At 38.5% G+C, this 14,176-nt stretch overlaps 1 protein-coding gene across 1 annotated transcript; it reads right to left on the reverse strand.

Moving 5' to 3' along the window:
• Positions 1-504: 504 nt before the first annotated feature.
• EIF2A (eukaryotic translation initiation factor 2A, 65kDa) lies at positions 505-13,681 on the reverse strand. The gene is made up of 13 exons (XM_009584844.1): positions 13,584-13,681; positions 13,173-13,247; positions 11,590-11,708; positions 10,326-10,425; positions 9,852-9,934; positions 8,423-8,496; positions 8,161-8,305; positions 7,147-7,263; positions 4,283-4,854; positions 2,830-2,946; positions 1,814-1,942; positions 793-858; positions 505-709 (listed from the first exon to the last, which is right to left on the reverse strand). The coding sequence occupies exons 1-13, from the start codon at positions 13,679-13,681 to the stop codon at positions 644-646; spliced, it is 1,761 nt and encodes a 586-aa protein (XP_009583139.1). The 3' UTR covers positions 505-643.
• Between the last annotated feature and the right edge of the window lie 495 nt (positions 13,682-14,176).

Below are 14,176 nucleotides of genomic sequence, written 5' to 3' on the forward strand. Positions count from 1 at the left end.
GGTGGTGGGGAGGCGGGAGGCGCCGGGGCCTGCGGGGTTTGTGACCGTTACAGAGAGCGAGCCGAGCGCCCGGGGTGCCCCACGTTCCGCAGAGCGGGAAAGGGACGGGGAAAATGAGAACTGGCAGAAGGGAGAATACAAATCACACGGTGAAAAACTGGCAGCAGCTGCGGTGTCGGAAGCTTCGTTTATCCCTATCATGGTGGCATAGCCTCGTTATTTTAAGGATTCAGAAGTACTTTTTATTATTAAATGCTCTTTATTTTTATCTACATCCCATTATTGCATAAAGATCACATCTTTTAAAATATAATAAAGCTATCAAACGGGTAAACCTCATCACCTTCCTGCCTTCACACCCAAACAAGGAAAAGATAAACCAACAGGCGGCTTCTGCTTTTTCAGCAATATGCTTTAAGGAGACAAGCACGTTTCTGGTTTGAACAGCAGCAGAACTGGCTGATATTTACACTTTCACATGTGCATAAACCTTTAGGAAAGCTTTTTAAAAGGCAAGTGTGCAGCAAATCTGTGGACTTTTGCATCCTCAGTCATTTACGGAAACATTTTATTGTGTCCAAGTTAATACAAACTATATTTTGCATGAACTTCGTGTTAACACGATGTTAATTTCCATAAAGTTTTAAAGACCCAGTTCTAGGTCTTCCAGTTCCTGAAGGAGAGCGGTTTCTTTCTGAATCTTCTCCAGCTAGAACAAAAAAGCACAAAATGTCACAGATGTAGCTTATTATAAAATGAAACTTGAATAAACTGCATACAACTTAACAGTACCTGATTCTTCTCTAGCTGTTTGCCAGCAGCTGCTTGTTCTTTCAGCTGCTCAATTGCCTTTAGTTTCTGTAAAAAACAAAACAAAAAAAACCCACACTAACACAAAAATATTGGTGAACCAAGAATAGAAAAAACAGCCTTCGAGAAGTTCCTGTTTCCAATTGCCTGATTTACCAGGATGCAGGTATGTGGAAGGCACATTTCATTTAAGCATCTCCAGATGTTCAATCTGGAATTCCCCACCAATAAAATACATTTCTTTCAAGAACAAAACCTAGAGAACAGAAGCGCTTCTTAGTCTCTGAAACATAAACACCATGCATTATCTCATTGAAGGGCTAGATCCAAATTCAGAAGTTACTCCTCCACTATCACTATCCCTCTTCACCACACATTTTCCTCAGAAAGCCTGGAATATTAACCAAAACAGAGGTCCACGAAAAGCAGGAGGCAGCCAAGAGAAAAAAGCCCTGATGGATTGTGCAGAAAGGGGAAAGATTCTCTAGCCTGAACCAAACAACTTCCATTCTGAAATAATTTAATCCAAGAATTTCCAAGATTGGCTAAGCTTCGCACTCCTACCATTTATAAGTTAGGGAAAAAACTGAAACCACATAGCATGGTTCCCTCCTCGGATCCAAGATCCAATAAACAAACAGCCCACACAGCTGCTTTCTAAGCAGAAGCACTTTTAAGCTGTACCCCTACCCCTCAGCTGTGAGGAGTGGGTGCACATGCAACAGTATTCACAACAGGAGACTGGAACACTCTTCCATGCACCTGTCAGTGCCTTCTGTGCTGTCTAGATGCTGCTCTGATAAGATCTTTAGAAGCCCAGGCAAGTGATGACCTCTACTGTTTTACAAGATGGAAAAGCAAAGGAAGTTGGCTTACAAATTCAGGAAATTACCATCTATGTAAATGCTACCCTGCTGAGCTCAAGTCACCTTACAATCAGACTAGATCTTACAGAACACCTCCTAGAGAAATCTGCTGTTTATTAGAAAAAAAATCCCCTCACCTTTTTTAAATTCTTTATCTTCTTGTCAACTTCAGGATCTCCTGACGTTACAGCAGGCACAGCACTCCGTGGTGCATTCTGTGATGCTGAGGACTGGGTAGATTCCTGGTTCACGTCAGCTTTGGCCTCCTGTAAATAAATAAAATACACACATTATCTAGAAAAGATGGTCGATTACAAAGGGGCTGCAAAATGTCTTTAATAATTTCAAGGGATCCATTTAATATTTATTCTTTCACTAATTTGCTGGTGTTCTCCAAAATTTGTAAGGGACTTGCTTTGACGTATTGCATTACCTATATCTATGCTTTCCACAAAAAAAGGGTTATCTGTAACAACTCACATGCTGTTTCTTGTTTAATTCCTACTTCCTCAAGACACCAACCATACATAGCATAGGGAAACATCAGTAAGGATGACACAACAAACACATACACAAATATTTTATAAAGTAGACTGGTGGGTCTTTGTCTCTGAAGTAAGAGAGAGGACTCAAAACCAGTGTAAGAAATGAAAAAAATTTATTTAAAGAAATTATTGCTTCAGAAGTTAGTAGAAATTGGAAGGCTAATAACAAAAGCTGATTTTTATCTCCCTAGCCAAAGAGTAGCAAGCAAAGAGGTGACCCAGAACAGGCTGTCTTTGGTCTGCCCTGATAACATGCCTCAGCCCTGCCCTGCTGGGGGAATACATCAAGGCAGCGAGTCCGTTCTCACCTCTCACCTAAGACTGGAACAAACTGTGCAGATTGTCTGAAGATGAAAGGGCAGAATTACTTAATCTTAACATTGATTTCAGCTAACATTGACAGCAACTAACCAAAGCTGTTATTTTTAAGTCATCCTTTTGTACCTGCTTTAGTCCGATTAAAAAGTCTACCACCCTCCCCACAACTTAGCACGTGCAAAATACATGGAGGGCTCTCAGTGCAACTAACAGTCATCGCTTTGAGACTGATCAGTGCCGTTTGTGAAAACTAATTAACATTATCCTTGAAAGAACTACTTTTGCAGTACCTGTTTAGCAGCTTTCTTTGCTTCATGTTTCCTTTGATTTTTGAGAGCTGTTTTAGAGAGTGGCTTATCACTGCTTCCCGACTGTGGTTTCATATTCTGAGGTGGCTCATCCTCATGCTGCAGGATATGCAAAATTAACAGTTAGGAAACCTGTATTCCACGTTTGCAAGCATGTTGGCACGAAAAAACCTAACAGTGAACCCCCAAACCTACTTAAGACAACACCGTATGCCAAGATGAATCATAAAGGAAGAAGAAGGAAAAACAAAAAGAAAGAAAGAAAGAATAAAGTACGTGCCCTTTCTCTTTTGAGTAGCAGAAGACAGTGTGAAAAGGGTTTCAAACTCATCCATTCTCAAGTTTGGATAGGACTATCCCATATGTCCTAAAGATTTCATGGATTTCTGATAAAATAACAAAATCATCATGTTTTCTATGTCAGGGGGGAAACAAAATCAAAGAGGAATAAAACAGCACAAAATGACTGAAGCTTGGCATTTTGCTTTTGTTGACAACTTTTAAACTCAAACTCCTGGTGACAAGAAAGGAAAAATGGGTTGCTGGGAGGGGAGATAGGGTGGGGTTTCTTGGGGGGGGGGTAGGAGGTGAAAAGGGTGGTTGTTTAGACTTTTGGTTTTTTAAGGTAACTCTTAATTCAGGAGCTGGAATTTTTTTTTAACGCATAGGACAAGATTTCTTGCCCATATAAGTAAACAGAATTATTTCATTTCATTTAACGCATCTTTTCTCTACTACCTCTGCTTGTTGATCATTTGTGAAATCAGACATTAGTATGATTAATAGATTCCTCACAAGCCAAGCAGCAGTCTTCCCTTCAAAAGCACAAGGCTCAAAATCAAAGCTCTCTAAAACTTAAACATCAAGGGTGCAATTATTAAATATAATTAGTTGCTACTCAGCCTACTTTGAAAACTGGCAGAAAAGAAACTAATTAGACAAGGTCACTATACTGAAACCTGTTTAAACTGCAGCTGACTTGCTAACAATTGAATCTCTCTGTAGCAAGTAAACTTACCAAAAAAAAAAAAAAGAAAAGAAAAAAGCTGTTGGGAGCAGAGTCAACCACCTTTCTAGCTGGGTTTAGACTGATAAGTCAGGTCACCCAAATCAGAGGCTTCTATCTTAACTAGAGTACCCAATTTCACTATAAACCCAATTTGCAGTTTATTGTTCCAGTGCATGTTGTAGAGAGAGTTTTAAAGTTTGCAAATGACTTTGTAAAAGGAGAGTATTTGGACCAAAGAAATTTCAGTGAGCAAAGTGTCAAAGAGGATTATCAAGAAAACCTCTCAAAACCCCCCCAATGCTACTGTCAGTCTGATTCATCTTCTAATGTCTCGTTACATATATACACTATTTCAGGCCAAACTTCAAAGACGGGCAAAGTAACGAAACAGAACAATTTAGTTCATATATGAAATTGGCTACTTACAAGCTTGGAACTTGTTACAGGTTTGTTTCTCAGGGCTGGAGGTCTGTAGGCTTGAGCAGGCTTTGGCTCAGCACTGGGCAATTCACTCGGAACCGCCTGGTATTTTACTGCTTTCGCTGGGAACACTCCATCCAAGAAGGGCTGCCAGGAAACTTGCCACATTTCTTCGTTTGATGGAACTTCGTAGTTGTGTAATAGAGAGCCAGTGTAGTGCCATATCTTGTAACCATTACTGACTCGTAGCCTGGGAGCACAAGTAGCTGTTACAATATGTTCCCCATCAGGACACCAAGCAAAGTATGTGGAATCCGAAGCTACCGGTTTGGAAATGAGTTTGTAGTTTTTAACGTCCCACACTTCCATCTGTCCCCTGAGGTTTCCGAATCCTGCTAGCACTAGGATGTGTCCATGGGGGCTGTAGTAGGCAGCATTGCGAGGTCCGGTTCCAAAATCAAACACAGGGTCACATTTCAGATTAAAAACTGTTGCTTTGGCAGGCATAAAACCATACACAGCACAGAACTCGACAGAATTGGGGTTCCAAACAACATCATAAATAGGACCATTTTTTGCTAAAGGAAAAGGAAAATACGCAGCTGTTGTTAGGAGATTTTATTTTTTCAGTGCAAGCAAAAGTAAAATCAGTATTGATTCTTAACTTCATCCTTTGCTAAAATGCTGTGATCTAATTATTGACAGTGAAAATGAATTCTGCTAACAATAGACATAGAAACAACGTTTTATCTTCTGATAATTTTAGTTAAGGTTTGCAACAGTAACTCCAGCCATTCCAAATTACCTCTGTAGGGTCAGCATCAGCACTTTAACAGTAAGCATTTTTTTTTCATGTAAAAAAATTCCTTTAATTTTTTTCCTCGTTATTCAAGTATGATCTCTCAGGACCTTCTCAAACTGTCCCACTGGAAACCTGCAAAAACAGGAGTTTTATACCAGCTGGATACTAGTTCCTGTTTTTTTAATCTAAGAAATATTGCATAACTCAGCAAAATACTGATCTAAGTTAACTTTGGACCGTGCTCATGCAATAAGATGGATTTTAAAGCGAGAGCACACACAAAAAGTGGTTTTACACATAATGATTAAAAACTGACGTTTTTGGAAGCTCTCTGGGTGTTAGAACACTAGATGATATTGAAGAACGATGAATTAGTGATGGAAACTCATGTAAAATATACAGGGGTAAGTAAAAACTATAGCTCATTAAAACTTTTCATAATCTGGATACCTTTACCTGTATTTCAGATAAATGCCAACCGCATTACTGACAATTCTTAAATCCAGGTGTTCACCCAAAATAAACTATTTAAATTGTTCATTCCTGTTGTTATTCTAAAGCCTCATTATTTTTAGAAACTAGGCTCTGCAATCACACTGTGTGCTTTCCCCTTTAAAACTTTTTAGATTACATTAACCAAATGCAACTGCAGAGACAGAGGTCTGAAAGAAAATTACGTTCCTGCACATTTCATGACAGTAGGCAGCTGGAGAGATGAGGGCAGCTTTACATGGGCTTCAACAGCTAAGGCAAAGGCTTGCATGAGCACTTATTAGTCAAAAATGAAAAACCCTCTACAAACTAGTAGCTAGTGTGAAAAAAGCTTCAAATTTGGACCTCAAAAGTAACCAGAAGATACAAATCCACAGGAAATGAGGCATCACTCACTCCAATTGCCCACCACTTGCTTTCGATGGAAAAAACAGTTTTACAAGACAGACTTCAGTTTGTTTTTTTTCCTTGAAAAGGAATAGCTAAATTAAATTAAAATTAATTATAAGCTTCCTGTTTAATAAAGATGCATTTCAAAGGGCAAAACAGGTTTTAATAAGCATGTAATTAAACAACTAGTGTTCTCAATCCAGGGAAGTGCTCCCAGAGATTCTAGATACTGAGTTATAATCCTGATTACTTTTCCCCAGTGAAGTTAGCAACAAAGGGAAATGGGGCACAGTACTTGCTACCACAAGTTTTGCTATAGAAGGCAAACTGCAGATGTTCTCCCAATGAGTACTAGTATTGAAGAGAATATATTCAGTCTCTCTACAGTCACTTAGGCATAGATAGTCTACATCACCCCATCTCCAATGTTTTGAAATATTCACAACAAACTAGCCTCTCTATAATCCCAAACAAGACAGGTGTTTACCATAAACAGCAACAGCTCAATATAGTGAAAAAATACCACCACAGGGGAAATTAATGAATGGAGTTCCAGTTCAAAAAGGACACTGAAGTTAAGAGCATCAACTTGCCTCTCCCCAACACGTCATTTGTACATCTTAGAACTCTTTCCATTTTACTATACAAAATATAGGAATTCCATTTTCCAATATACTTAAAAAAAAATGCTCTCACTCTGCCCCTGTTCCTGGAGTAACAGCATCAATTGCATGTCTAAAAGTGCACACATGATTATTCCGTTTGGTAACATACTTTCCTGCCCATTTTGGTTTCTCAGACATTAAGCTGGCTCCATTGTCCAGGTGTTTCCTTAGTAAACATGCACAATTCCCTTCCTGTGCACATGAACACCCACCTGCCCAAGCAGATTATTCGTATATTTTAACTGAAAGTGTGTGCCACTGACATTAAGATGACAAGTATACCAAAGACAAGAAGATAATTCAGCTATTAAAAAAGAAACCAACCCACCTTAGTCCATATTTAAAAAAAAATTCTGGTGAAGGATTTTTTGTTAAGAGTACTTAATTTTTTTTTTTTTTTTTAAGATTACTTCATTACACTAACAAAAAAACCCCTCATACATTAAACAAAAGCTGGTGAAACAGCAATTCCCACTATCGAGAGCTATAAATCAATGAAAAAATGCCCAAGAGCTACTTACGCAATTGTACGACCGCACTTTCTCCATTCGTTGCAATGTAGTGCAGAGTTTGCTCTCCATAGTACGAAGCACCTGTTTTATCAACTTCTGTACTAGCTATTACTAGCACAGCAGTGGCTAACAGAATAGACATACAGTTATTTCAATACACTTATTGCAAATTATATATACTATTTCACAAACTACCATGAACAACGAGAAATTAGTTTGATTATGAATTCTAGTTAGTTGCTTGCGTAACAGTGCTGGTATCATTCTCTTCTGAATTGAATTTTTCCATTTATAGTTATATGGAACTAATATCTTCCTTTCTCAGATGAAAAGAGTAAGCCAAGTCTATTCATTCATCGTTGAATTATGAGAAGGTGAACATACTTTTGCAGCCATAAAAAAGATACTCATCTGACTAAGGCAGGAACCAAGCATCCTGGTCAGTCCTTGAATAAAATGTTTCATCAACAGCTTTTGTATGTACATCTGTTTTATCCAAAACTGTGTACCCACATGTGGTTTCTACAAGTATATAATACCTTCCCTGTATTCCAATCAATGTGGGTTGAAGTAAAACAGTTTTTTACAAAATTATTCGGAAACAGCTCATTGCTAACAAACAGCAAAGCACACAGCGGACTGTGCAAGTCATCCCAATTGTGGTATGTCTGTATATGTACAATTTTACAGATTAAGAACAGTTTATGCTCTGGTATAATCTTATATCAAAATACACTATCATCACAGAATGCAAAATTCAGTTTGAATTTGCTATTCAACTGCAAAATTTACCAACATGTAGAATATTCTCAGTTACAACATACAAAATCATGGAAGTCAACACAGGAAAGTTATGAGCACTTCAGGGTATTCAGAATTGTAACCTGAACATTGCATTGGCATTAATGGATATTTTCAGTATTTATCTGCACATGCAAATTAAATGCAAAACCCACACAGTAAACAAAGTAATTAAATCCAAAATAGGTGGAATATAAAAATTTAAATATACAGCTGTTATACCTTTTTTGTTCCATAGCATAGTCACCTTGTCAGCTTTAAAGAAACTTTTATTGGCTAGTGCAGACTGAGGGCCACCAAAGTTGGGATACTGATAGAGTCTAACGAATGATGGTGCACCTTTACTGCCCGGAACATACACAGCAACCTAAAACAAAGCCACAAGACTTTATTGCAGATGATATTCTTGGTAGCACAGGGTCTATTCACTATTAGTACATTACCAGAAAACCAAGAAAAAAATTGGAAACAACATCAGAAGTACCTTGGTTGGCTGTGCTCCTGGAGATAACACAAAGTCATTAACCTTTTGCAAATGCAGTTTATTTGCAATAGTATCTGGGGAGGGGGGAAAAAAAAAAAAAATCACACATGTGATGACGTTAATGACAAAACATGTTAGCCTGGATTACTTAACCATACCTTTTTATGGGTCTGTATCACGATAATAAAGAACAGTATATATAATGATAAAGGATTTCTTTTAGTAGGCAAACAACCATTACCTTCCCATTTCATCACACATTTTTATTTACAAAACCAGCTTGAACTGAGCCTAGGTCTGAAATCCAGTATTTAGTATTTGGAAGTTCAAACAGCAAGGAAGCTGTTCTGAACCCCACGTGAACACAGCTCATGTTTTAAGCAAGGCACAGTGTTCTTCATCTTATCTGTGCTGACTTCAGAGGAAGCAGCATCAGTCACGTCCAGATAACACGCACCATTACACAGAGCCAGGGATTCCCCCCTCACAACTTTACTGGATGATTCTTCCTGACAGGAGGCATTCATAAAGGCCTGTTCTGTGCTGAACATTGCTCCTTTACACAAACAACTTATGGGAAATGCATCTTTAAAAAGTAAACAAACAGCAGCAACCCACAACCTTATTCCAGCAAGGAAGTCTGTGCTGAGCAGCAGACCTCGTGCTGCAACAGACATTCCATGCTTCCCTGGTATAGCTTCATTAACATCAGTAGGGCTAATTCTCAGGAAACTGCATCTCTCGTAGGCTGTATTTTTAGCTCCCAGAATAATTCTTGTCGCAGCTTTAGAAAAACAAACAAACAAAACCCAAAAAACTACCAAAAAAAGCCCCCACCAAAATACCAAACCAAAAACCACACCACTGTTCTCTCCCCAGCAGTTTTCTTTTATTCCTTTAAATTTTTTTTCTAATTCATTTTTATCTTGCTTTTTTCCTTCCTACCTTTTTGACCTCTAGTGACTCCAAATATTCTACCACTAGTAGTAAAAATCCTTGAGAAAAATGTTCTAGCTTCACAGCTTCATTTTTGCCATCAATATAAATTTTCTAATGAGCCATTTTTTAATAGTTCATTGACAGAATACACACAACCCAAAGAAGTAATCATAGATCATGTTCTCTATTGACAATTTCCTGGATCTCATTAAATGAGAAACAATACAAAATCAGGCCTCTCTAACTGAAAGTTAGATGCATTTCATACTAGATAAGTCACTGAAAAGATAAACAAGAAAGTGAAAACATAGTTCATTAAAACATAACAATTCTGAATTCCAAATTCAAATAGAATGTAGGCAATACTTCAAATAAAAAGGAAGCAAAAGAAGAAATAAGGAAAAAAATTGAAAGCAAAAAAAAAACCCCACCCAAAAGAAGATGCCTACATAGAATGCTATGAAACTATCTTATAGAAATACTTGCGTACTAAAGTTGTTGTTTTCAAAGAAGTGCACTTCATTGTTTACGTTCCTGGCACAAATGCTTTCATCATCTGCCCAGCAAGGACACCTACATATAAAGAAAAAAATTAGAAACATTGAATGATCCTCATCTTTAGCAGTTTAGGATTTTTTCTCCTCCATTTTTAAAGCCAAGCAAGTTCAAACGTGATACATGTTTCAAATGAACAAATAACATCTGCATAGTAAAAAATACACAGCTAGACTTAGTTATTGTCTCCCCAGCTTTCTCTGTGGTGCAAAATGATAGTGAATTTATACTAAGAAACAAACAATTATAACTACATACAAAGATACTTACAAGCACAGATACTTGCTTTCAGCTAGTAGTAGGTGAATATTTTGAAAGCCAACACCACACTAAAAGCTCTATTTACCTGGACCAGATTTTGGAAACGACACTTCTTTGCAAACTATTAGGACCTGGAAAAGTTATTTACCAGTTCTGCATCTTTTTCTGGATGAAAGATTTTAAACATTTTCCAGTTTTCACATCATAAAGTTGTAGGTTGGGCACCCCCGTCGTGCCATCTTTAGCAGCTGTAACAAAAAGATGGATTACAGTAGTGGTATCTGGGGATTAAATCTGTTTACCATGACATTCCATCTCATGGTTCTACAAGCAACCAAACATGCATAAACTTCTACCAAGAAGCATCTTACCCCCTGAGGGACTAAACCCTAGACTGCTAAGTGCTTTACCTATTAACATAAGTCTTTCAGTCTACAGAAAGAACTAACGTTTGGAAGTGTAGGGTTTCTACTCCCACGACAAGACAAGGGCGACCAACACTAGGTCAGATTTTTTTAATGCATGTTTTTTTCATCAAAATCAAAAGCTGTCCTCTTGGCAAACAATAAAGGTATGTTCTCTGTTCCTACATTTTGTTTTCACAAGAATGCAACGCATTTTGTCCATCATGCTGCAGTCACAGCTCTATCTGCAAGCCATACAAAACGGTTCTGCTGGTTTTAAACTCTCCGTACCCTTCTACTCACTCTGGATACTAAGCCTGTCTATTTCTACCAATGATTCAAAACAGACCTCCTAACAGTTCTCTGGCAGTCCACAGTTGGCATCAATTCTGTCACTCGTGCTGCCTTATCCTACAACCTGTCCCACACCACTTCCACATGCTCGGTTTATGGCCAGCTTTTTCTGTCTAAGGAAGCATTTACACCATATACTTTAGACACACAACTTAGATGAGACTGAGGCTATCTAAATCAGGAACATAAACTCCATACAGAGGCAGAGGAGAGAATAAAGCCCTCTGGACAATAGAAAACACTCAAGTCAGCTATCCCCAGTGGAGGACATGACTACTCCAAGACAGCTTACAATTTTCCTTGTCTGTACACAAATATGAACTGCTTGAACAGCACATTATTCAAACACACTCTCTGCACTAAGATCAGTTAACAATTTTTAGAAACACGTGATTTACTTGATAAAGTAATTGTTAGTATGTGCAGTCTGATTTAGTGTTTGCAAGAACGGCCGATACCAGATGCTTTCAGAAGATGGCATCCCTCCCTCCTCCGTAATATACTTGATTACCCATGTAATTTTCTGTACACTTTCTATACTGCTCATTTAGCCAATAAATATGCTACAATGACAAATCAGGTAATGGAAAGCCTGCAAACCAAATTAAAATATGCGGTTACCCCGTGTACTTTTAAAGCTGGTAAAATACTCACTTGTATAGGCCTGCCATGTTGCCAGAACATTATTCTTTGGCGAGAATTCAAGGCAAACTGCCTTTGGAAGATCAAAGGAACGCAGTAACTCAGCACTGGCGACGTTAACAATATTTACTCTGGAACCAAAAGATGCTATTTCAATAAAACATGCTTGGAATAATTAATTAATAGCCAAGGTAACTTTTCACGTATTTGACTCTTCTAGATCTCTTCCAAATTTGGCCAATGTTACAAAATTAGAAGAGCTTTTTTCCCCCTCCTGCTTTTACTAGATTTTTGCAAGAACACATTTTAAAACCAGATACCCAGGCATAACAGAAACTAAGTGAAAGCACTGGTCAAAACATATCACCTATGTTTATCTGCAACATTTAAACTGTGAACCAGAGACAAGACATACTCTATCCACAGGGAGTCCATCCACACTTCCACAGTGCTAAAGTTGAGCAACAGCCAACAAAAAGATTCTAACTGAATTAAAACACGCATTTATCCCACGTATTTTTAAAGGTCTTCTATCTGTAAGGATACAACATTTAAGACTTCAGCTTTTTGAGGTTGGGGGATGCAGGGAGACATGGACAATAAAAAGCAAAGGTCAGACGGCTGAACAAACAAGGTCAAGCGGCACCTCTGAACACTGTAGATTAAAGATCTGCCACATATGGAATCCAAAGAAACAAAAAAGATCACACCAAGATGCGTCCAAGCCACTGTTGTTATCAGAAGCTGCATTAGGAGCCTGTTCCTCACCATCTCACTAACTGTTCCCCCTCAAAAATGAAGATGGACAGCCCCCAAAACAAAGAGGCGTGGCAGGACTGGAAAGATATGCCATTTGGAATATTCTCATTTAAAGTATGGGTACCTGGATGTACAACCCGGTTGTTTGAAAAACATTTTTCCCCCACAAATATTTTCTGGAAATTGACCTTTACAATTGACAAAAATAATTTTTTTAATGAAAAATGAAGAGCCCAGATATTTTGGAGAACCAGAAACAACGGTGAAAGTAATGAATCCTACATCTAAGTTACCTACTTTAAAAGAAATGGTTAAATGGTATTACTAAATACTTTTGCAGATTTTTTTAACTTGTTAGTAAGAATACCGACATTTCAGAAAAAGCCTTATCACCTCTTTACAGCGGCAACCCCATGATGCACTCTATGTAAAGGACAATCTCTTGTAAACTCTAATGCACCTGGTCTATATAAAAAAGAAACTTTGTGACGTCTGTACGTAAGGTGCATAGAATCTTCATTTTCTGTGAACTTTAATAGATTAATCCCCGAAAACTAGGTACTATTGTACTGAGAAGTATAAACAAAAAACCCAAATAAAGCATATCCAGATTCCACAGGAATGGGTGCATTGTAAGTACAAGAAAAACAGTAAATATTTCATCTGATATTCAGGAAACAAAGCCACTACTGCGAATAACACAAAAATAAACTGCATTTAAAGCTGCAAACATTTTCATTAACAGCAATAGCGTTTACACAGACAAGAGTAAATGGGGCATAATTGATTTGGTATTTAATACAAACTAAATGATTAGTATTATAAAATGCACCAACTTTTCTCCATTGCACCAGGCAAAGAGGGAACCGTCCTTGCTAAAAGCAACAGCTTTGCAATTTTTTCCAGAGTCCCTAAAGAAGTAAGAAATGCACATTAGTATTCAAACATACTGCATAAGTTAAGGTATTTTTAACAAAAAGAAAAAGCAACACACCAATTTGCCTGCCGCATTCTCAAATAGCACTTTGTAAGAGTACAATCTACTCTGTGATTGTTCAGTGATTATTATCTGGGCAATAAGAAGTCAGGCAAGCATAAAGCCTTCAAAACCATCAATTTTCTGAACTACCGACAGTGAGAAAAAATTCACTTGTATTTATACATTTTTCAATTCTAGAGTCTACCTTTACTTTCTAGAAAATTATTTCTTTTGTGCAGAAGATCAAAAAAAGCGATAATAATAGTACCTTTGAAACGCTGTGCTCTCTGCGAAACTCGGTGGCCCATTCACCATATAGAGCCCTTCAGATCCTCTCACTGGAAGAGCAAACAAATAACTACTCATTTCAAATTCAGAAAATCGTCCAAAGCAAAAGCTTTTACTAATTTATGAACCCAGAGACCTGCACACACTTTTCCCCTGCTTGCATTTTAGAGTAAACGAGAGAGAGGGTTGTAAAGGAAATTCAGAACGTAACAGGTGCCGAGACACCTGGCTTCACCCAAGGCAGCCACAGGATTAAAACGCAGGACGGAGGCAGCAAAGGGGCGGCGCTGAGCTATCAGCCCCAGCACCGCAAGCTCTGACACACAACGCACAGGCAACTGAGGTGCCAGCCTGGTGTACACCTCTGCAGACGAAACAGCAACCAGGCAGCGCTTCTCCAGAGCTGAGCACTGCAGTGGGACAACTGCCGCCGGTCCCAGCCTTCCTGCGCCCACAGCCGCGCGATCCGCTCCCCGCTTCACCCGGCACGGCCCTTCCAGAGCAGCCTTCCCAGCGGGGTCGGTTTACGAACCAGTTCGTGCCTCTGCCACAGGAGCACTGGTGCCAGTGCAA

The sequence above is a fragment of the Fulmarus glacialis genome, unplaced genomic scaffold (genome assembly GCF_000690835.1).
Source record: "Fulmarus glacialis isolate BGI_N327 unplaced genomic scaffold, ASM69083v1 scaffold48509, whole genome shotgun sequence".
Classification (NCBI taxonomy): Eukaryota; Metazoa; Chordata; class Aves; order Procellariiformes; family Procellariidae; genus Fulmarus; species Fulmarus glacialis.

Bases quoted from the DNA above. Each gene is read 5' to 3' on its own strand.
- EIF2A (XM_009584844.1), bottom strand. From the start codon at position 13,681: ATGAGTAGTTATTTGTTTGCTCTTCCAGTGAGAGGATCTGAAGGGCTC. The intron at 11,709-13,172 runs GTTGGTGCATTT...TTTTGGTTCCAG, and splicing joins GCCTGGTGCAATGGAGAAAA to AGTAAATATTGTTAACGTCG. The intron at 8,306-8,422 runs GTACTTCTGATG...GCTTTGTTTTAG, and splicing joins CAGGAGCACAGCCAACCAAG to GTTGCTGTGTATGTTCCGGG.